A 24,745-nucleotide genomic window follows, 5' to 3' on the forward strand; every position below is an offset into this window, starting at 1 on the left:
GTATTTACAGGATTGCCCATAATCAGGGCAATTGTTTCTAACAATTTTTAAAAATTGCATTAGAACTATGGAACATAGGACTCATCTTTTTAAAATATCACTTTTATTCGTAATTATGGTATACTAAAAAGGAATATAAAACAAATTCCTCTAGTTTCTATGGAATCAGAAGAGAACAAAAATATTTTCAGAAGGCTGCTGTATGATGTATGTAAGACTTTTTTTATTTGTTAAAGTTACATTTTTTTTACTGGAAATCCAAATCAGCCCCTTCGATAACAGGGTAAATGTCATAGCTACTGGAAAACAATCGTGATTACCAAGCTAAAGCTGAGTTAAACTTCAAACAAACACAGCCCAAAATAAATGTAGGGACAAATGGAGGGTGTGAGAGAAAAACCTAAAGAATTAAACTCCAGCTAAAATCTATATGGTTCATGAGTTTCATCCTATGTTTACATATTGAAAATATAATGTACAGAACCAAACAAATGTGCTTAACTTTTATAGTATCATGCACTCACCAAAATTAATGGTAACTGGAGAATTTTTTAACTTGTGAAATATTTGTGTGAACTTGTGTTTTTTTCATTTTATTAATGTGGGATGGGACACATTTCTTACTGTAGTGGAGAAAAGTGCTGTGAGAAAAAGATTAAGAAAGACAGTCATTGAATCACAAAGGGATTAAATATGTTATTACATGGAAACAAAGAAGAACTATCTATTTGAAAGACTTTTTTCCCCTCTGTCTCCCCTGAGTACCCTCATTTGTACTCATCATTGTGATTCAGACATACAGCCTCAGACACTCAGGAGTTGCACTAGTAAATACAATTCCCTTCTGTATTCTGAGATTTCAGAGTAACAGCCGTGTTAGTCTGTATTCGCAAAAAGAAAAGGAGTACTTGTGGCACCTTAGAGACTCTGAGATTAATGTTTTTCCCCTTTGGTCCCCAGATCGTAGGCTGACAATGTTAACTGTGATAGTTCCTCTCTTTAGGCATACCATATTTGGTACCTTTCTCAGACCTGAAGAAGAGTTTTGTCTGGCTTGAAAGCTTGTCTCTCTCACCAACAAAGGTTGATCCAATAAAAGATAGTAACTCACTCCCTTGTCTCTCATATTTGGATTCAGTCATGGACTGTTAGCATTTATTTTACAGATATTTATGAAAATAAGGCTAAAACATTCCACATAAAGAAATAAGTCTAAACAAACAGAATCCTTCACCTGTGTCTATCTTAAAATAGTGACTATTGCAGTAAGGAAGACAAGAAAATGTAAATGCTAAGCTAAATGATCTTAAGGTCTTATCATGATTTACCTGTCATTGTCACTATCTGACGCATCTCCCATTACACTCATCCCTTAGGTCAGGTGCAATCAGGCCCTTTTGTCCCCATCTTTTGTTTTGGAGGCCTCTTTGCACTCTCAGAACTTCAAGACTCATTCTTTGAAGTACTCTTTTTCTCTCACCCTCTCTCGCACACATTTTGATCTGCAATTCCATTATAATGCCAAAGATAAGTTTAATAAATATGCCTCCAACAGAATAGAGAGTAAACAATAACATTTAGTTCATGCTTTTTTAATATACTTTAAAACTGTTAACAACTTTCAAATTAGACATTGCTGGTGTATTTTCAGCTCAAATATGAAATCTGGTTAGTAACAGAATTATTTAGCGATGAATCTGTGCTGGTACTAGAACTCAGACAACATACCAAAAAAAGAGAAGTATGCTATCAGATCCTCTGAGAGGACTACATCACTGAATACGCCAAAGAGGATAACTTTGTTTTTTGTACATGTACAACTTATGTTGGGGGGGGGGGGTAGTAAAACTTTTGAACCATAAGCCTTTGAAACTCCTGCCTTATCATTAGACGGATGGTATATCGCTTTTAAATTGAATAAAGAAATAGTTACTAACTGCATATCAAACAAAAATGCATGCATAAAGCTGAATGGAGCTAGTGGGCAAGATTCACTCCTGCAGCACCGTATCAGCTTCCTCCCCCTGCCAGGATTTGCTTGGGGGGAAAAGGGAAATAGCTTTACATTCTGACTATTTTCAGAGGAACAGCCGTGTTAGTCTGTATTCGCAAAAAGAAAAGGAGTACTTGTGGCACCTTAGAGACTAACCAATTTATTTGAGCATGAGCTTTCGTGAGCTACAGCTCACTTCATCAGATGTTTACCGTGGAAACTGCATATAAAGTCTGCTGCAGTTTCCACGGTAAACATCTGATGAAGTGAGCTGTAGCTCACGAAAGCTCATGCTCAAATAAATTGGTTAGTCTCTAAGGTGCCACAAGTACTCCTTTTCATTCTGACTATTGAACTCCTGTTAGGAGAGGTTGACATGACATGTGCTGAATCAGCATATCTCCTGAATGGCCTGGCCTCATCCTCTCCTTGTGGACTGTGTGAGCCAGTCATCTCTGGTCCTGAGTAGATCGGCAGTTGTGATGGTGTACCCATGCTCCTGATGAACTTTCTAGCCTCAGAGTTCCACAACTGTGGAACCACCTGATATCTGGATTTTTTATTTCCATACTTTCAAAATCCTTTTGTTTCGTTAAATGTAAACATGCCCCTGGCTTTGACTTTTTAACACTGCTGTTTTTTTATGTATATCATTAGTCTGTTGATACATATTTACAACCTTACTTCCAACTGAATAACCTTTTTTGCTGAAGAATACTTTTATTGTAATCTCATCATATTTCAATTTGTCCAGTTTCCGTTTGCTCCTGAAATGTTGACAGAATCAAAGTAACTGTCTTTCTATTCAATTACAAAATTTTCTGTAACATTAAGACTACATGTTCTTCAGATTAGGGTTGGACTGTATTACTGGACAGTTAGAGAGACAAGGAGGGTGAGGTAATGTCTTCTATTGGACCAACTTCTGTTGTTGAGAGAGACAAGCTTTTGAGCTACACAGAGCTCTTCTTCAGGTCTGAGAAAGATACTGAGAGGATCACAGCTACATACAAGATTGAACAAATGGTTCAGCATAAGTAGTTAGCACATATTCTAAGGGACCATTCAAGGTGAAGTGGCCCATTAACACCCCTGTAGTCATAGGACAAAAAGAGGGGTTAGTGGGTTACAAATTACTGGGCAGTGTACCATTGACTGTTCCAGTGTTTTGAATAATGCAGGGGTGGGGAACCTGCGGGCCGGATCTGGCCCCTTACTCATTTTCATCCACACATGTTCAACTCAACTGAGGGGCAGGGGAGAGCGAAGGTTTGGGGCTTCCTCCTGCAGCGGGGCGAGCTGGTGTTCACAGATCCGGCCCTGGGGCGCTGAAACTCGGGGCTTCCCACCCGCGGGGCTGGAGCCACGAGCGCTGGCTTGCCCCGCTGCAGGGAGCAGGACGGGACTCCGAATCATGGGGCCCTCTCCCCCCCCACCCCACCCCACCCCACATGTGCACAGGGTGCACGACCGCTGGCTCTCCCTGACGTGGACAGGAAGCTGAGTCTCAGCCCCCTCCCCAGCAGGTGAGTTTAACATGCATGGCCTGCCATTTATATTTTCAGTTGGACTATGGCCACTGTTACAAAAAAGGTTCCTCACTCCTGGAGTAATAGATAAGAACATCTCATGCATCCTGCAGTTGTTCATGCAATTTTGGAAGTGTTCTGGATTGAAATTTTCTAGATCCACTGAGTTTAGGGGTGGGTCCATCATTAATCCATTTATACTAACACATTAAGACTTTATCTTGTGTAAAACTCTTTCTTACTTGAAAACATTAAGTAAATGTGATTGTGGCACTGCAAAGTATTTTTGGTAGGAAGATGTTCAGATCAATTTCAGTAATGTTGTGTAGCTCTAACAGTTACCACTCGGATGTTTTTAGAAAGAAGTTTCCTTTTAATCTGCTCTGAAATGGCATCTGTGTTTTAATTTGGAGAAAATTATTGTTGTTAATAAATATAATTATTGATAACTGTCCCTGCAAATGTTTGCACTGGGTGCAAGTCCTGCACATACAATGGAAGTCCTGCACATCTTCATGTAGAATTTCCATTAGCTCTCAACACAAGTCCACCTACTTATCTGTTCCTGAGGAGCCAGTTGCTAAAGACGCTGAACAAAAACCTGCAATCCTAGGGCATATGGCCTGAAGAAACTCCCCCTCATTTTTTTTCCATGTTTGCAGTTTATCCAGCTTCCCACGTTGTCTTGTACATTTATGAACTTAGCATAAATGAGTAAAGTCATATTTATTTTAATAACCTCTGGGAGCAGACAACAAACAGGATGTCAAACTCTTCCTTGGAATATGAACATTTGATCATAGAAAATCAGTGTGTATTCTGTGCCTTGTATGTCAAGTAAGAAAAGAGAAAAACAATTAAAGCTTTCAAATTGTATTAATTACATTATGAAAATCTATTGACACATATGAAATACTGATTTAAAAAAATTCTGCGCACAACTACAGCATACACCTGCCATGCCTCCCTCATATGGAGGGTTATTCCCTAATTTTCCATTAATTTTAAGACAGTTCTGTTCTTAAAGCATCTTCCTCTTAAAAAATTTGTTATGTATTTCACACAAAATAATGAAAATCTCATAGTTAGGGGAGTTTTCCATTTTTCGGAATATCACAGCTTGATAACTCTGAGTATTTTCCAGTTTGTGTATTTAAATCCTTTCTGTGCTTCCTTCAATCTTACTCCCTTCCAGTAGTGCTTTTGGAAGATTTCTGTTTGGATATTAGTAACAATGATACAGTATTATTTAAATTTGAGTACTTTTCGTAGCATCATATAGGTTTGCAAGTAGAGTTTTGCAAATCATTTTTTGTGTGTATAGTTTAAATTAGCTTTTAGTAAATAAGTGGTCGTGGTACTTTTTGACACATCAAAATGTATCTATTTAGCATTGTATATATTATCTTTTGACAATCAGTACAAATAAGGGGCCAAATCCTGAGGTTCTTGATCAGTTTTTACTTAGTTCATAATCAGTGGTAAGTAAGGACCTCAGGACCGAGTTCAGGGTATTCAAGTGTTGCTAAACTTGGCTTGGGTAGAAATCCATTTCTTTTTTCTTTTTTTTTTTAATTTCAACAAATAATATTGATGTTTATTTTTAAGTATTTTTATTTTTATTTAAATTTTCACAGTTACGGGAAATTATAGGTCGGACAGACTATAATAATTTAATGACAGTAAATGCTGAGATTCAAAAAGTTAAAGCTTTATAACAATCAAAGCACAAACTGTCAACATATACAAAGTAAATAACCTTAAATAAAACTCTGTTTTCAAGCAACATTTTTCTTCCTTTGCCTGTCTGTAAATTTTGATCATCATCATAATAGTTTTTCATCGGTTTGAATGCATACGGTGAAATCAACTGTTAACAGCATTTACTGATAAAAAATTTCTAATCCTCCCCTAATCAGTTTTATGTATTTATTCTGTTGGTGCTATCTTAAAAAGTATCCTCTAGATTTTTCTCTTTGCCCCAAAATATGTCCTGATACAAATATTTGTTTCCTCAATAGTAGTTTATTAAGAGTGGTTTATTTCTATCTTCCTAGGTGAGATGCCTCAGTTGGTCAGAGGAATGAAGCTTTTAAACCAAGCTGACCCATGTGTCCAAGTTTTAATCCAGGAGACAGGAGAGCATGTATTAGTTACAGCAGGAGAAGTCCATCTCCAGCGCTGCTTGGATGACTTGAAAGAAAGGTTAGGAGGGGAAAAAAGAAATATTTCAGGTTCAAGGGCTTTGTGTGGTATTTCTCAGTCAGTTAACTGTGATTAATTTTCTGGTGAGGTTGAAGCCTCCTCAGCCAAGACTTTTTGCACTACTGTTGGATCATAAATATAAATTTTAATAGCTATAAAATTATCTACAACTGAAAATGCCACTGACTTCCTACTCATGCATGGCTTAAACACCTTTTTGGCAGGTTATTTCTCTGCAGAAGTAATAAATTGCAGTAGTTTCAGAGTTTCATTCTGAATTGTAGTAAACATTCTGTACCAAAAAAAAATGGTTCGGAAGATGGTTAGGTTTCAGAGTTCAGTCCTCTAGAGTCAAGAAATAACAAAGCCTGGGGCTGCACATGCACCCTTAACTCTGCTCCCTTGTGCAGAAGACAGTTTTTAATTGCATTAACCTATGCTATTTCTCATATACTATATGTCACTGAACTTTCTCCAGTCTTAGAGACACATGTTAAGAATCTTGTTTTATTTCTTCTTTTTTTTACTCCTACGCTATTTGCATTCCCCCGTATACCTTACTTGACTCAGACTTTTTCTCTAAGGTTATGTCTAGACTTACAGTGATGTGCAGTGTACGTACACTGCACAGCTCCCTTAGCACGAGTATAAATAACAGTGTAGATGGTGAGGTACTGCTTAGGCAAACAGAGTAAAGGCATGCCAGAACCTTAGGATGTATACCCTACATGGCTCATTGCACGCTCAACCCCTGCTTCCACATCTGTGCTGCTAGTTTTAGCAGTGTAGTGTCCCGTTGTCTGAGTCCTTCCCCACTACAGGGAAAGGAGATGACAGAGCCTTTGCCTGTTGCAGTGAAAGACTCAGGCAGCAGGGAGAGGCAGCAGGAAAAGGCTCCAACAGCTCCCCACAGCCAGAGCCTTTTCCCGCTGCCTAGTGCCAGAGCCTTTCACTTCCACTTGTGGCTGCACGCAACAGTGTGGACGCAGCCTGTTTTTCACTGTGGCATGTAGCTACACGTATTGAACATGCCACTGCCAGCGTAGACAAAGCCTAAGGTGTGTTTTATTAGTAATGTCAGCACCCACATAATTGCACTTCCTTTTCTTTTAAATCAGCAGCACAACCTGCCTTAGGTGCAGTTCAGGAAATGAGACTATTACTATGATGCTAATTTAGGGCCCTGGGCCCATTCCGACTCCTATCAAAGCCTATTTCCATTTGATTCTTATGGAAGTTGGAATGGCCCATAGTTATAAAATTAGATGACATATACACATTTTTTACTATTACTCTCTGTTATACAGCTTGCGTTGTAGGTTATCTATAAGTATGATTCAGTATGCACTTTTCACCAGATCACCCAAAGGGGCCTTCAGTGAGGGCTATCATTCTGAACAGCCAAAATAGCTAGAGGTAGATAAGTCCCAAGAACTTTTTTCGTAATGGCGAAAGTTTTTACTTGTGCTTGTGTTAAACTTTACTCTCCTACTGAAAATAGGCTAAACTGTTTTTGCTGAATATTAAAAGAAGAAGAAGAAGAAGAAAATCACCTTTTGAGCAAAAAGCGAGTCTGGGAAACTTTAATTAGAAAGTTTCTAGTTTCCTTCTAGAAAGTTTCAGAAAGTTTCTGATCTGGATGATGGGATGGATTGCACCCTCAGCAAGTTTGCGGATGACACTAAACTGGCGGGAAAGGTAGATATGCTGGAGGGCAGGGATAGGGTCCAGAGTGACCTAGACAAATTTGGAGGATCAGGCCAAAAGAATTCTGTTGAGGTTCAACAAGGACAAGTGCAGAGTCCTGCACTTAAGACGGAAGAAACTCATGGACTGCTACAGGCTGGCTAAGCAGCAGTTTTGCAGAAAAGGAGCTGGGGATTACAGTGGTCAAGAAGCTGGATATGAGTCAACAGTGTGCCCTTGTTGCCAAGAAGGCTAACGGCATATTGGGCGCATTAGTAGTAGCATTGCCATCAGATTGAGGGAAGTGATTATTCCCCTCTATTCAGCACTGGTGAGGCCACATTTGGAGTATTGCATCCAGTTTTGGGCCCCCCACTACAGAAAGGATACGGACAAATTGGAGAGAGACCAGCAAAGGGCAACGAAAATGATTAGGGGGTTGGGGCACATGATTTATGAGGAGAGGCTGGGCTTATTTAATCTGCAGAAGAGAAGAGTGAGGGGGGATTTGATAGTAGCCTTCATCTACCCAAAGTGGGGTACCAAAGAGGATGCAGCTAGGCTGTTCTCAATGGTGGCAGATGACAAAACAAGGAGCAATGGTATCAAGTTGCAGTGGGTGAGGTGTAGGTTGGATATTAGGAAAAACTATTTCACTAGGAGGGTGGTGAAGCACTGGACTGGGTTACCTAGGGAGGTGGTGGAATCTCCATCCTTAGAGGTTTTTGAGGCCTGGCTTGACAAAGTCCTGACTGGGATGATGTAGTTGAGGTTCGTCCTGCTTTGAGCAGGGGGGTGGACTAGATGACCTCCTGAGGTCTCTTCCAACCCTAATCTTCTATGATTCTATGAAAGATAAAAGTTTTATGAATGACTGACTGAAAAAAAGTCAGAATAGAAACATTCATGTAACCATAACTGTAGCAGTAACTTTCATTCTCACTATTATTCATGGCTAAGATTCTAACGAAAAAGCAATGTGTAGAAGATAACACTAAGAAAAAATAATCCCTATTTATTTTGGATTTTGTTTGTGTTAATTTCTCTCTTATTACATAATCCAAATTTAATATGTATGGTAGATGGAAAATAAACTTTAGCATGAAAGCTTCAGCATCAAAACATTTTTATAGCTTTTTCAACTCTTTCTACTCTTTTTGTTCTTTCTAATATTTCAGAGCCTTACAGATATAAGGGCTCAGCCTTGTAGTCACTTACACACAAGTATTTTACTTTCTTATTCACATGTGTTGGTATGTGTGTGTAGGATCAGGTTAATATTTCCAAAGCTGATTTCCTATTTGTTAAACAGTATTTAATTTGTAAAACAGAGATGTTTGCTAACCTCACAAGGTTGATGGGAGGATCAATGATTTAAATGTACATTCAAAATATAAGTGTTACGGTATTTTTCCCTCCCATATTACCCCAATATGCAGCAAAGAGCAAAAATTATCTTGACTGTTTTCTGTTACAGTTTTGTAGTACTTTCCTTTTCTAAGATATTTGTCTTTCTTTTTTTTAATCAATGTTAGTTGAACTCTGGAAGCAATTTCTTTAAGAAAATTGCTGCTGTACAGCCAGGAGAATTTAGGATAAGTCCCATTGCTTATCAATGAGACTTAGCCTCCTAAGTACCTGTGCAGTTTTTGAAAATAGGATTTAGGCTCCGAAGTCACTTAGTCATTTTGAATCCTTATCCTATATATTGATTGCAATAAATATGGATCTAAAAGGAAATTGGCCTATATCTGTGGCAATGTACAGAAAAGAGATTTAAAAGTCTGGAGATTAAAAGGAAATTCTAAGTGACTGAGTCTCACAGAACAGAATCTCCATCATGGAGGCTATGATGTAACATTGTTAGTCGAACTTTTCAAATCTGGAAAACAAAATTTAGTTTTCTAATTATATATTTAGAGACCCAGATAAAAAGGGCACTAATTTTCAAAGATGCTGAACTGTCATGGACGCCAGTGGGAGCTCAGCATCTTTGAAAATCAAACCACTTTTGTTCAAGTGCTTAAATATGTATTCAGGAGCCTAATTTTAAGAATCCATGTTTCAAAGTTTTAGTAATTGCTTTTATTTTCTTTCCTATTTAGCTGAGTTTATAGACTAACATATCAGATCTTTCCAGGAGACTCACTATCGCAGTTAATGTTTCGCATTTTTTCTACTTTATAGTGGTTTCATTTCTGTAGAACTTTTCAAGTATCTTAAAGCACTTTTCAGAATAACAGCCATGTTAGTCTGTATTCGCAAAAAGAAAAGGAGTACTTGTGGCACCTTAGAGACTAACCAATTTATTTGAGCATGAGCTTTCGTGAGCTATCCGATGAAGTGAGCTGTAGCTCACGAAAGCTCATGCTCAAATAAATTGGTTAGTCTCTAAGGTGCCACAAGTACTCCTTTTCTTAAAGCACTTTACAAACAGTAAAAAGTTAAGCCTCACATCATCCTTAAGATGTAATTATCCCCATTTTACAGATGGGAATCTGAGGCATAGATTGTGTGTATTACTCGTGACGCTGGAAGTCTGTGAAAAAGATGGAAATAAAATGTGGATTTTCTGGCTTTTAGTCCTGTGCTTTAGATGGTCTCTCCTCTTTTATTTTAACCTAGTTGTTAATGAAAGTTCCTAGAAGAACGGTCTAGTGATGAAAGCGCAGTGCCAGGAATTAGAAGGACTGGATTTTATCTAAATCTAATACAGATTAGGAGAGAGGCCTCTATCTCTGCCACAAAGAGGTACAAGTGCTGGAAAGCACTTGAAAACTAGGCTATGGCTAAACTAGAGAGCTTATAGTGATGCAGCTGCACCGCTCTAAGCTCTCTAGTGTAGCCGCTCTAAGCCAACAGGAGAGAGCTCTCCCATCAGCTTAATTACACCAGCCCTCGGGAGTGGCAATAGTTATGTCAGAGGGAGAAGCTCTCTCGCCAGCATAGTGCTGTCCAAACCGCTGTTTAAGTCAGCGTAAATTATGTTGCTCAGGGGGTGGCTAATTCACACTGTGAGCGACATAATTTATGTCGACTTAAGCTGTAGTGTAGCCATAGACTTAATGTTGTATATTTCACTATGTCTGGAGATCGTATTGACTCATCTGTGTTTCTTTAGAGTTATCATTTATAAAGCATTTATCTCAGATGCAAACAGATGTGCCTCTCTATTCTCCTTGATTCTTCCTACCACGCAACAGGGACCCAAACTGAGAATGGTATTGAAGAAAATGTACATTTTTAAATGGCATGTGCACTAATATAAGAAAAGTGCTGGAGGGTTGCCATTCCTGTCATTTTATATGATTTAAAGCTTAATCTTGTAAGTGCTCTAAAATCCAAATGGTTACTCTGATTACTTTGAAACTTGGTGTACCTGTTGGGGTAGCATTAGTGGTCCACATTTGGGGTTATTTGACTGAGTTGTTCATGAGTTGCAGGGCTCCCCCCAAAATCAGTTTCACTTTGCTACCTTGTACAGTTAACCTCATAGGTACTAATGACTAGATGAATCACAGACCTCTAGATGGCTGTGAAATCATCCTTCAATTAACATAACTAAGGAGAAGTTAATCACAAGCCCTTACCTAGGAGAGAAGGAATTTTGGACTGAGTGGCTGGAAGTTGCTACAATTTGAGAGTCATTGGTAGCAACTTCATTCCAGGGGGAAAGTAATCAAAGACTTTGGGGAGAAATAATTAGACATGTGAATGCTTTCTGGGAGAGGAGGGGCATTAGATGGTAGGGGAAGAGGTATTGGGGAAGAGAGATTTGGGGCTACAATGACGGGAGGAAGACAAATGGGATGTTAGGGGAGCTGAGAGTGGTTAGGGACTCAGATGAGGGAGGCATTGCACCCCAACCACCTTCCACACCAGCTCTGCCAGTGTACCTCAACCCTCTGCACTGCTAGTACACCCCAGGCATCCTTCATTGGCTGCTTCGGGTGTACTAGCTCTTCCAGGGCACCCCAACCACCCTACATTGCACAACTCTGCCAGTTGTACCTCAACCATCTTGCCCCCCAACTCTCTGTACCCTCCAGGTCTCCCAGTGCACCCCATCATCCATGCATCCTAACCAACCTGCACCCTTAGCTCTGCCAGTGCACCCCAACCCACCAGCTCTGCCAATAAGCTCCAACCCAGGCATTCCAAAGCTATGCCAGGGCACCCCAACTACCCTGCTCCCCAACCTGCCTGGAACCTCACAGCTCTGCCCGTGCTCTGGATCCTTATTATTAGGGGAATGTAAAAAATGTGCTCTTTCCTGTGATAGCATTTGCCTCATACCACCACATCCAATGTTTTGTAGGCTTAGAATCTTTTCATCTGACTTAATTTAAGGCATTATCACCTTCTAGTGAGAAAGCATTATAATGGAAGTCCTTAGACCGAAGGTAAAAATATTGAATTTAGTGCTGGTTGTCTCAGTGATGCTGTGCTTCATTTCAGGTTCCACTGAAGCAACCATCCTGGCACTTTATATTCATGCTTGGATGCAGAGCAAACTCACACACAATCCTGGTCAGACTCTCTTTTTTTCCCCCAAGAGATCCTTACCCTGTGGATTCCTGACTTTTGGCAGATACCAGTTGTTTCTGAAAAATCTGTTTCAAAACAACTTCCAATGCAAGGAATTGCAAGGAATTGCATGTGAAGGTTCAGTACGAGACCTAATCAAAAAATTTAAACACACCACCATTGCCGGTCAAAGGGAAAGGGTCAATATGCATTAAGGATAAATCTCTCTGCCCTCAAGGCTTGGCTATGTTTATTTGGAGTAAACTGTATCAGAGTCCCCAAATTTATATAATCCACACAGAGTAAAATGGAGGAGTCAACTGTTACTCAAGGTGCTCAAAATTGATAATTTAACTGTGACCCTTCTCTTTGGGTATACCTTCTTTAGTGCAGAGTCCCACCTTAATTTACTTGCATTGTGATTACTGGGTACCGGTCAGTAGTGGGGTTACTGACTCAGTTAGGGTTGATCTGTCTGGGACTTTGATGCTGAAGCACGTTTTCTTTCTGATCATTGAACTAGAATCAAGGATTAGAAAAGTTTTTACTGGTCCTGAAAGCATTAGTACTGGTCCCACAAAAGTGCATTTTTGCCCAGGCAAATCATAACCCACTGGGTCTTTAAATCTTGCATATCATCTAATACATTAATTTTTCATTATCTTGTTGAATATTATGTGTATAATATTTCTTAGTAGTTTCATGAAGTTTTGTTTAAGTATAATTTCTTGTCTGAGAAAATTACAAGTGGCAGTTTGAGTCCCGTGATGCTTCTGACATTATAAGCATTTTTCTTTGTGCCTTCAAAAGCTGCTACAAGCACCCAAGATTGAAAAGAGGTGAAGGTTTTCATGGAGAATACTCTCCAAGAAAATGAATTAATGGAAGCTAAATCTGAAAAGAAATGTCCATTCATTATTATTTTGGTGGTGAACGATATATTGGCACTTCAATAACTGTGCTTATAAATGTTTTATGAGCATACTGTGATGTTGCTGAAATTTCTTTTAACTCGGACTAGTTGTTTCCTGCTTTGCCCTTGCTCTGCTCTGTTTGTCTTTTGCTTACAAAACACCTTTTTTGAGCTGTATACAGCAACACTCATTAATTTATAAAAAGTCCTTTTCAGAGCATATCTTCAAACTCTTACCCTAAAATAATTACTTGCATAAAGATTTCTGAGATGCTGAGTAGCAGAGAAGAACAGAAACAGCATAATGGGCAGATGGAAGCTGAGCTGCTGGGTTTAGATGATTTTTTCCTTTCTTTTGATATCTGAAAGTATTGATTAAACTTTTCAATAGATTTTAATTATGATTAATTAATAAATGAATTATTAATCAACACCCTGACCCACTGTATCCCCACCCTTGCTGCTCTGTTTTTCTGTGACCTGATGAAGGCAATGATCAAAAACTTGCCTTTCTTCACGTAGTCCAATAAAGGGGTTCACCAACAGCTTGGTGGTATTTTTATTGTATTTTGATTTTTAGAACCCTCATCAAAAACCTTTCCCTTTTTTAACATTCTGGACTCTTATTTTAGGAGCTGTAGTAATAGGTTATTGGCATTCCTGCTGCTGTGTAAAGGTTTAGTATTTTTCTGTAGTGTGTCAAATTTATTTTAATTATTTCCTGTAGTTACATTCTATGTTGTTGTGTCTGACAATCTTGTGTGGTCGTCTTCTTGCTTATACAAGAAGGCCACTTGAAACCATTTATTTGCTTTCAGATGTTTTCCATTTAGAGCTACTGTATAATATAATGTTGTTCACTTGAAATGTATTAGTTAAGGGATTTTTGTATAACTGAACAAGTAAGCATAGAAGAGATTGTTACTAACTTCTAGCGTCAGAGCAGTGCTTTATGAAATATGTTTTGGACTAGATTATGATCTGATCTATGGGTCTGCAAGAGGGAGAGGTGGCTAAGACGCTTTCCACTTCCTAATCATAGTCCTTGCATGCAGGGAGCAAGGCTAATACCCACAGTGGTAATCACCTCCCAGAATGGCATAGGGAGATGGCCTCGCGCCTCTCCACAAGAGCTAATTAAGCTTGCCCAATTTTATCTTTTAAAAAATATCACAGTGTCCATGCTTTCTTTTTGAAGTGCAGTGCCTTCGGGCACTGCCATTGTGGATGTGCTTTTGCACCAACTCTACCGCAGCCAGAAGCCAAAATGCCACAATCTGGCCCTTTTTTAGTAATTGGGTTTATTTATGGATATTTGCTTCACAATATAGAGCATTATTTTAAGAAGTTTATAAACTAATATTTTTACAATTTTTTTGTAGGTTTGCAAAGATACAAATTAGTGTATCAGAACCAATTATCCCATTCAGGGAGACAATAACAAGACCCCCAAAAGTTGACATGGTGAATGAGGAAATAGGAAAACAGCAGAAAGTCGCAGTCATACACCAGGCTAAAGAGGACCAGAATAAAATCCCTGAAGGAGTTCAGGTTGATTCTGATGGCCTCATAACAATGTCTACCCCAAATAAATATGCCACTCTCAGTGTAAGAGCCATGCCACTTCCAGAAGAGGTAACTCAACTCCTTGAAGAAAACAGTGACTTAATTCGTACTATGGAGCAGTTCAACTCATCTTTGAATGACGATAAAAAAATGCATGAAATTAATCAAAAGATCCTTGACAGCATCCAGGAATTTAAACAAAAATTAGAGCAAAATCTGCAAGGAAGAAGGTGGAGAAATGCTGTTGATCAGATCTGGTCATTTGGCCCACGGAAATGTGGGCCTAATATTCTGTTAAGTAAATGTGAAGGCTACAAAAAAACTGTGTGGCAATGCCTTGATAAGACTACTAAAGAAGTGAGTAAATATCGCGATTTTGACAACAGCATAGTAAGTGGGTTTCAGTTGGCGACGCTTTCAGGTCCCATGTGTGAAGAACCTCTCATGGGTGTCTGTTTTATAGTGGAGAAATGGGACATGAGTAAAGCAGAAGAGCAAATGTCAGCTAATAGGCAGGATTCAGAGGAATTGGATGCTACAGAACAGACAAAAAATGAAGACAAAGTCACCTCTCTGTCAAGTAGTTATACCACTGAATCATCCAGCGAAAATAAAGAACTCCAAGATAGCTGTCAAGGTAGTCTAAATTCATCTGAGAAATCAAGCAAACGCAAGGGGGAAACTTTGCTTGCAGATTGTTATGGCCCTTTCTCTGGACAACTAATTGCCACCATGAAGGAAGCTTGTCGTTACGCGTTACAAGTGAAACCACAGAGACTTATGGCAGCCATGTACACGTGTGAAATTATGGCCACTGCAGAAGTTCTAGGTAAGAAAGAACTGGGCGGCGGGGCTGCAGAGCTGCGGCTGCCTGTCCTGGCGCTCTGGGCGGCGGGGCTGCAGAGCTGCGGCTGCCTGTCCTGGCGCTCTGGGCGGCGGGGCTGCAGAGCTGCGGCTGCCTGTCCTGGCGCTCTGGGCGGCGGGGCTGCAGAGCTGCGGCTGCCTGTCCTGGCGCTCTGGGCGGCGGGGCTGCAGAGCTGCGGCTGCCTGTCCTGGCGCTCTGGGCGGCGGGGCTGCAGAGCTGCGGCTGCCTGTCCTGGCGCTCTGGGCGGCGGGGCTGCAGAGCTGCGGCTGCCTGTCCTGGCGCTCTGGGCGGCGGGGCTGCAGAGCTGCGGCTGCCTGTCCTGGCGCTCCGGGCGGCGCGGTAAGGGAGCAGTGGGGGTTGGCTAGAATGCAGGGGAGTTTCGGGGAGGGTGATCAGGGAGCGGGGGTGTGGATGGGAGTGGGGTGGTCAGAGGGCGGGGAACGGGGGAGGTTGAATGGGGGCAGCGGTTGGGGGGGCAGTCAGGAAGGAGAGGGTGGGTTGGATTGGGTGGCGGGGGGCAGTCAGGGGCAGGAGTTCCAGGGGTGGTCAGAGGACAGGGAGAAGGGGTGGTTGGATAGGGCAGGAGTCCTGGGGGGGGCAATCAGGGGACAGGGAGCGAGGGAGGCGGATGGGGCAGGAGTCCTGGGCGGGGCTGTTAGGGGTGAGAAGCGGGGGGGGTCAGTTAGGGGGTGGGGGCCAGGCCACGCCTGGCTGTTTGGGGAGGCTCAGCCTCCCCTAACCGGCCCTCCATACAATTTCGGAAACCCGACGTGGCCCTCAGGCCAAAAAGTTTGCCCACCCCTGCATTAGACTGTGTCAGAAAGCTTAACTTAATTAAAAGTTTTACCAGAAGTATTTTATAATTGTCCAGTTGATGACTGCCATGAATCTCTGGTTCTCTAATAGAGATTAGAAAAATTGAAATTTTGAAATTTTTCATACTGAAAAATTACAAAAGATCTTTATGCATTTGCATCATACAGCAATAGGAATATATTATGCTTCTGGAGACGCCAGGTGAAAGCATTCATTGTCTGACAAGAATTAAATTGCAGCTTTAATAGGCGCACAAATATTTAAAATACTGTTTCACAATTTAAATGTTTATGCTTTTGTGGTATCCAAGAGGCAGCGAGCGCTAAATATAAAGCTGAAATCATGCTTCAAAAGATTGAAAGGAAATGTCTCCTTGCTGTAAACGGAGTCAAGTCTTGATTGTAGGTCCCAGGTCCCCATTGATTTAAGAAGTTAAAATAATCAGTGGTGTATTTAGGTAGGATAGCAGGAAAAGTAAGATAAAAAGGGAATTCTACACCCTTCTTCATATCCAGTTGGGTAGCTTTTTCTGCCTTTTTTTTTTTAAACCTTCACTTTTCTCCCACTAGTGTGTAAATTACTCATTTGGCAAACCCATTGAATGCAAACCTGTGTAATTGATATTACTTTATTACTTACACCATTTTATGACCTACTTTCATCACCATTTGTTGCTTCTGATTTTGACCCAGAGATTTCCATGGGAGTTGCAGCCACTTACTGATGTAATGAATTTGGCCCAGTACATTCAGGTTATATTTAAACTAACTTTTCATTGCCCCAAAGCCACAAATGTATCTACTTTGACTAAGTACAAACTACTGCTCACAAGTGAAGCCACACACAATACTTTAAAATAGAGTTAAGGTTGTAAATAGATATAGGTTGGTAGCAGTTATACAAAACAAACTCATTTCATGAGCAAAACATGAGAATGAATGTGTGTGGTAGTAGTTAGTGAAGAGAGATGCTTTGGATTTAGGTAGTGCTTTGTATACCTCTCATACTTCCGTTTGGTGCAAGAGACACTCTGAGATCCAAAAGCCTGGAATAGGTCTCATACACGGGAGGAGGCACACAACAAACTTAACATAAAAGTGTGTCTCTCCATAAAAGTGTATTATGAAATATGACTTTCATATGTAATAATGTAGCTTTTATAACTTAATCTGTTCTGTGCATATAAGACCTCACATCAAAGCAAGAGATACTTATGAACATAAATGGGTAATTTCAGCCACCCATCTTCCTCTTCTGCAGACTGCCCATGTACAACAGAACTGGTATAGTCCTGCTGGATGCTGAGGTGTATGCACATGCCCAGCAGTGTGCCCTGCTCCGTGCAAGCTTCCCATGCAGCAGAATGCAGCATGTGGGTGAGACTGGGGCATCTGCGACAGTTGCTGATTCAGATCCTCCTGTCATTCACCCCGTGGCATCCCCCACTTCCACCCTGACAGCCTCCTGCTTGCATATCTCCTCAGTGTCCATTTTGTCTACTTGAGTTGAGTGCTAGATAATGGAAATTGGCCAAAATGGACTGAAATGGCTAATAATGCTATTAAGAAAGATGGGAAAGTTGGAGAAGAGAGTGAGTGAGTTTTAAAAATGAGATGAAACAACTCCTGACGTTATGTAAGAGCAATTTTATATTTTTCAGTGTAGCCCTGGAAATAATTTCAGACTTTTCCAACAAATGCATGTTTTAGAAGTATTACCCATTACTGCTTCAGCAATATATATTACCTTTTAAAACTTCCTGGTTCCCTGACTACATAAGATTTTAAGTAAATACAGCAATTCTGAAACTATAAATTCAGTGTAATTTACAGGCTTAAGGCTATGTTTTCACTGCCAAAAAAGGTGAGGTTTTTACAGCGAGATAACTAATATACATTAGCTATTTCACTCTCAAATCCTAGTGGAGACAAGGCACAGCCAGTTTTTACCATGATGTAGCTAGGTAAGGTCAAACCTGGATAGGGAGTATTGCATTGATATTGCCAAGGCGCACTGCAGTAAAAACTGCTTGCGCCATGTTTCCACTAGGATTTTACACCCGTTAGCTATCTCGTTGTAAAAGCCCACTGTTTTTGGCAGTGAAGACATTATGAAAATGGGGGGAGGGGCAGAAATATGTTGTAAGCTTGCATATGTCTAATTGAATGAGACTTCATTTTAAATTATATACCTGGCTCTCACAAACACCTTCAAACTTTCCCACAAGCACCTGCTCCTTTCCAGTAGATTGTACTGTATATTTAGTGTTTGATTCCTCTAGGTCATTCACTGCAAAACTCCTTCTATACCCACTTCTCCTCTCTCTTCTGGAAAACTCCAAATACATCGTGGACTTTCTGAGTATCATATGCTCAATGATTATTTAACTGGTGCTCCCTGTTGATATTGCTGTCTTTCTTTTGCACAGCTTCTCTCCTCATTCGTTACTAATGAGGTAATGCTCCTGAACCTGTGACGAATTAAGAGGTTGTTTTTGCTTGAAACCCCAGGACTAAGCTCAGGCTACCAGATTTGCTGCCTCTGGCATGGAACAAGTTCATGGTTCAGTTTCTCTTGACCATTTTGTTGTAAAATCTTTATTTTTATACATTTTCATGCAATTGCAACTTAGAATCTTCCTCCTCCCCTGGATTGGGTAAATAGCAGTGCAGTGATTTCAGCCACCTGGATCTGCTGCTACAGCACCTCCTTGCTGGATGACTCTGCTCCCACTCAGGCATGGCAGAGCTGTCTTGAAAACACTTGCCTTAAATCTAAGCAGTGTTCCCTATGTGAGGCAGCATTTACAAGCACTACAAAGAGTGAATTATGCCCTACTTGTTCCCAGCCAGCCAATCCTCACACTGCTAGAGCATAGGACTTGGAGTCAAACAAACATGTCAGGTCCCCACCCTGCACCGAGGAGCGCCAGTCCATTGCAGAAAAGCCCAATGAGGAGCCTTCGGAGCTTTTGGGGCAAGAGTCAAAGGACCAGGAGCAAGCTATCCGGCCAGCTCAGGGGATAAATCCCACAGGTGACCTGGGCTGGATGGAGAAGAAACCCTGAAATGATCCAGAGGTTCCTCTCCTCCCGTCCCCCACCCCAGATACTAACGTGGATCCTCAGCTCTTTGCGGAAAGAATCAGAACTCCTACACAGCTCCCCTTCCTCCCACTGTGAACCAGGGGATTCTCATGATAATCAGGAGTAAGTTCTGAAAACTCCAGGTCTCAAAAAGGCAAAAGCAAATTTGTCCTTCCCAAGGCAGCGATTAATATTGTTAATGAAGAGGTGAGACGAAAATTAGGGGTTAAAACCCTTCTCCTTTGCCTTCTCCCTAGGAGAGTGTTTGGAACTTCTCCTATAAGTTCTCTCTTCTGTACCATGCTCACTGTCTCTCCCCTACCTTGCAGCATGCCTGTGTAGCCCTGCATCAGGCTGCAACCTACTGCAAATTTTGCCTATCTGGTTTTCAACCCAAAGGCCCTCATTCTGCCAGGGAAAGGGACTCAGATTTCAGGCAGGAGCAGAATGGGAATTGTGCCTTATCATCATCAGCCATAAACCCTTGCTCTAGCAGGGAAATGTGCTTGAGGTGCTGAAAGGTGGGAAACAGTCTCTCCTCCACACCACCATTCCACATGCTGACGCCACATGAAAGCCTTAGGAGCACTTCAGGCCATTTGTGACCAGAACAGAGGCACATGAGGATTCCATTCCCCATGAAGCTGCACCTTCATGAGATTACAGACAGGTAAATCCCTTCCGACGTTCAAAATGACACTGATTTACTGAGTAAAGCTCCGAGTAGTACTAGGTTGCTCCTACCATACTTATTTGGGTGCTAGATGTCCCTGTGAGAATGAAAGGCTGCCTGCCATAGTCGAGAGAGGTGTACCAGCACCCCTCTTCTGTTGTGTGATCCCAGTGCCATGATGAATAGTGTACTATCCTCCGACCTGTAAACAGCTGAGAAAAGAAGTACCACACATGCATTAAAAACAAAAACAAAAAACCTACATAACGTTTCCAGAGCAGGACGTCCATCAATGGCTTGCAAGGCACTCATTAATATTAATCAAATATCTTCCCTGTTAAGCTTTATTAGATACCTGTTTTCTCATTGATGCCTTAAGGGAGTCATAAGATCCAAATGAGGACACCTGATTAAACTAAATGTTAAATTCAACCATTTTAAGGAATTCCTTTGTTTTTTATATAATTTTGGGAGCCAAATTCTGGTACAGCAGTAGCTCCAATAGTGAAAGACATAGTCACACCGTCAGAAAGGGACTTCCTTCCAAAAGACCCCATAGACCATAAAAGTGATGACACGCTGCACAGCTGTAGCTATTCAGACCAAAGGTTTTTCATATATTTAATAAGTAAAGCCTACTTTGTGGCAAAAAAGTGGCTTATCTTCTAGGAGTATGAACTTTGCTTGGAGCAAGATGTCTTAGGTTCTGTCTTGATCAAACCCTTGATGTGATTTGTGACAAGCAGTGCATTCTAACCTGATGGCTATAAGGCAGCCATGTTATACCCGGGAATAGCCATTGGTCATCCTAAATGGATATTTTGTGCATGTAAACTTACAGGGGAGGAGCTATTGGGGAAACATTAGAGAGACTAGTAGCTGGACTGCAGAGAGGCCTCTATCCTCACTGTCAAAGCCACCATAGCAATTCCGGGAAGGATCTCTTCCCCTGGCAGACGGAAAAATCTGGAGCAGAAGTTTCCAAGGATGCCTAGATAGATGTTCCTCCAAACTAAGAAAATCCTCAGCACAACACAAACAAAAAAAACATTTGTGTACAAGACCCCACAGATTCGCCTTTTTGATCCACCAGCTGCACCCAGAGTATGAAGTGGCTGCTGTAGTCAGAGCAAGGCACAGGCTGCATATTATGCACCTATATCCGTGCATGGACAATAAGTGAACAGTTGCTGGAAAGGATCCATAGCTACCAGTTCTTCAAAATCAAGAAGAGCTTCTGATCCTATTGCAGAGAATTGCTAATCCATAGGTCAAAACAAACATGGCTCTGGGCATAATTACAATAATGGTAAGTATTTGCAAATATCCAAAACTTCATTGTACCCCTCATTTCCTGAGATGTCATCAGTTGTGAATTCTCTCCAATGCCTAGGATTGCTGGTGCCATGCATCAGTTTCATCCGCTGCATGGTTTTCTCAAAATGTACCTGCTGAAATTTCTTCTTTGGGCATAGAACTATGCACTTTATGCAGTGCAAAATTAGGTGTCATTTTCAGATCACATCTGAATGCCCCTTTGTAGGCAGGTAGGTACAAACAACATGCTGAGAGCCAGTTCAACTTTCATTCTAGACCTTTGCATACTGTACTCAATATGGAAGCATTGGAAAAACAACTTTCAAAAATCCCACAGTTACACATCCTGTTAGTTCATTTTTACACCTCTCTGAGTGTCTTTTAAAAAAACAAACATGGCAAAATGGGATCCGATGAGTGGTCCATTGAGCCCAGTATCCTGTCTATGACAGTGCTCAGTACCAGCTGCATCAGTAGAACGTGCAAGAAACAATGTAGTGGGTACTCACAGAAGAAACCTCCTCCTACCTCCTGTTGAGGTTGGCTTATGACTGAGGGGTGAGTGTTTATATATGTTCCAAAACCAGGGAATAAACAAAGGGCAAAGCTTCTTCATGGCAATGGAAATAATGTCCTGGATAGAGAAGAATCTGCTACCTTTCAAGACAGTTCACATAAAGGATACAGGAAAGAGGAAAAGGGAGAGTTGTGGTCCTCGTAGTCCTCCACCTATCCAGAAGGCACTTGGGACTTGCTAGGTAACCAAGGATCTCACATTGCCCATGCAGAAAACATCAGACCTCTTGAAGCAGGAACTCCTTCATTCAGACTGGGAACACCTACAGCTAATAGTATGGGCACTGGAAGAGAACTGTAGTTCATTTCAGATTCTCCATTTTCCTCTCATAGAGTTTAGTATCCAGAACTCAGCCAGAATATTTTATTCATTGATCTGGTCAAATGTATGTGTCTGATGTGAGGGGAAACAGAAAATTCTTTGGGGCATAGGTGATTGCCTCTTTCTTTGTGCACAGTCAAGCACAGTGGGTCCCTGAGCTCTGGATGCTGTTGTGATACAGATATTATAATAATCTCAAAGTTCTGTGGTGATCTCAGCTACACTAGCATTTTTCTAGGCAGTCTGGTTAGATCTTACAGAGAAGCACCTTAAAAACATGGATATCAGCCCTAGCAATATCTTGTAGACAAGTACATCGGATCCTCCTTTTGAGTGTCAGCTGCCAAGTTTAATCACAGTGACAAATTAGGCAAGCCTGTGGCTGTCCTTTCTAGTCACCATAATCTCCAAAAAGTAATTTTTGCAATTAGCTACCGTAGCTATGCAAGAACCATGCTGCTTTAGTCATGAGGAAAAGGTTATTCATATAGCTCCAGTAACCTTTCAGTTCAAGGTAAGCTCCTCTTTCACAGTTCCTGGGAAAAACTTTTCTCGTCACTTTGTTCTGACCCTTGGAAAGTTGTGGCATAAATGGGCATTCCTAGAGGTCTAAAGATGTATTTTAAGCATATGGATTACATATGTCAGTTTTACCCTGTTCATCTCATTGTATCCAAATTGCCAATGCCTTAGGGCCTCAAGGTTGCTGCAGGCAAGATGTAAGAATCCTGCAGCAGTCGGTGTGCTGCACATCTGGAAAGCTGTTCACAGAAGTCCAGAGAGAAAGTGGGGGGGAAAGTGTGTGAGCCTCATCAGAGAAAGATTTGCAAACTATGTTTCCATTCCTCTGCAGAGGCATCCTTGGGCAGGAAGGTGCTACTGGGTTGGTTCTCAAATAACTACTTAATTTATAAAGCACTTGCTTTATATGGGGTGAACTTCCATTCCTGTCTGTTTTTCTACTATAATAATTAAACTCTGCTTATCCTTCCCCTCCTTACTTCTGGGCTTCACTGCTCACTACTTCCCATTAGTAACGAATGACGAGAGATGGTATGCAACAGAATGAGAAATTTCTTACCTGATGATAATTTTCTTTGTTTAGCTGCTCCTCTTCAGATTCAATGACCAGAATATAAATTGAATTTTTAACCAAAAGGGAGAGGTTAATTTAATATGTTTTGTCAAGTTGTCCTAATGCTAATTGGCTGCTGAAGTGTTTCTACAGCTGTGGAAAAACTCTTCTGGTGGCCTGAGCTGAAGGGCAGAGCTTAGTCTCAGAGCCTCCAGCAACAACATTGGACCACTTCTGAATTCCACAGATGGGGGCGATGGCATTAGCCCATTAGTAATGAATTCGGAGAGAAGCTGCTAACAGTAAGAAAATGATTGGGTAAGAAATTTATCATTTAGGCTGTTGATCTTTTTTTCTTTTTCCTTTGGCAAGTATCTGTCTTGGATTTTGCTGACGTGAGTGAAATTTTGATGAAATGCTTTTTACCATAGCACTGTTCTACTGATAACATAAACATTGGTATTGTTCTTTACAGCTCTAGCTCATATATAGATAAAACTATATAGGAAGAAATTCTGTTCACTTCATAGAGCCTGAGTAGTCAGTTTCATGTTAATTTCATATTTACTGTACATATAGCTATGAATAGATACCTTAGAACTTTTGTTTGCATCTTTATTTTTAAAGAGTTGAACTTCATTAAGAGCAAAAGCATAAGTAAATTACATCTTATTCAGGCTTTTTGGTATATTGCAGCATCACAATATTGCTCTACTTTTGAGATACTGTCATAACTTCAGAATAAATTTCCTTTTCAGGTATTTAGAGATTAAAAAAAGTGTTTCCAGCATACATACAAGTACATGTGCATACACAACCAGTCAAAAAGATAATTTAGCACAGGTTAGAAACCCACTTGCAGTTGGGCATGCAGCTATGATCAGACCCTCTGTGGCCAGTATTTAACCTATTAGGTAAAACAGTATACTAATCTAGCCTACCCTCAGCACCTCTTCCAGTGATTCAGAATCCCCCTCCTCTCCTCAAGGGCTAGGCTCTGCAGCATTCAGAACATTTACACACAAACCCCTGTGGCTTCCAAGATCCTGACTCCCTCACCTACCCCAGTTCTCCATTCAGTGCAGTCCAAAAGGAGGAGTGGCGTGGGGGGTGGATTTCAGGATTTATTCCAAAGAACAGTTGTACTTTTTAGACTCAAATCCTCCTATAATTTCTCTCTGGTAGAAATGACTGAAACAACAATCCAGACTGGTTGGATGAAATACATATCATTGAAAAACCTTTAGAGAGATGAAAAAAAATCTCTGCTAGCTTGTATGTTTTGGGAAAACAGACTTCAATAACACTTAGCCCAGAATATAGCTCAACATGTGCCTCTACAGTAGGTTTGACAGACTAGTTCTTTGTAATAAATGGTGCTGATAATATCTGGTGTATCTGTATATAAGATTTCAGCTCTGCAATTAAACATAAGGAATAAAATGAATATTTTAAAATATAATAATATCCTGTAATGTAGTTTGGAACTTATTTGCCTTTAATAATTTTAATAAATTCTGTACATTACCATCAATATTTCCAGTGACCTTGATAATGCTCTTGAGCAATGTATGTCTAAGCTTGTGTTTTACAGTAA

General features: G+C 40.7%; 1 protein-coding gene across 6 annotated transcripts in view; it reads left to right on the forward strand.

Moving 5' to 3' along the window:
* The window catches only part of EFL1 (elongation factor like GTPase 1), a 155,480-nt gene that overhangs the window by 110,933 nt on the left and 19,802 nt on the right, over positions 1 to 24,745 (forward strand). For all 6 annotated transcript variants that reach the window (XM_073304081.2, XM_073304079.2, XM_073304078.2 and 3 more), the window contains 2 exons: positions 5,580 to 5,727; positions 14,236 to 15,248. In XM_073304081.2, coding sequence (XP_073160182.1) covers positions 5,580 to 5,727; positions 14,236 to 15,248 — 1,161 coding nt within the window. The remainder of the gene's footprint in view (positions 1 to 5,579; positions 5,728 to 14,235; positions 15,249 to 24,745) is intronic.

Source organism: Lepidochelys kempii, chromosome 10, assembly GCF_965140285.1.
Source record: "Lepidochelys kempii isolate rLepKem1 chromosome 10, rLepKem1.hap1, whole genome shotgun sequence".
NCBI lineage: Eukaryota > Metazoa > Chordata > Testudines > Cheloniidae > Lepidochelys > Lepidochelys kempii.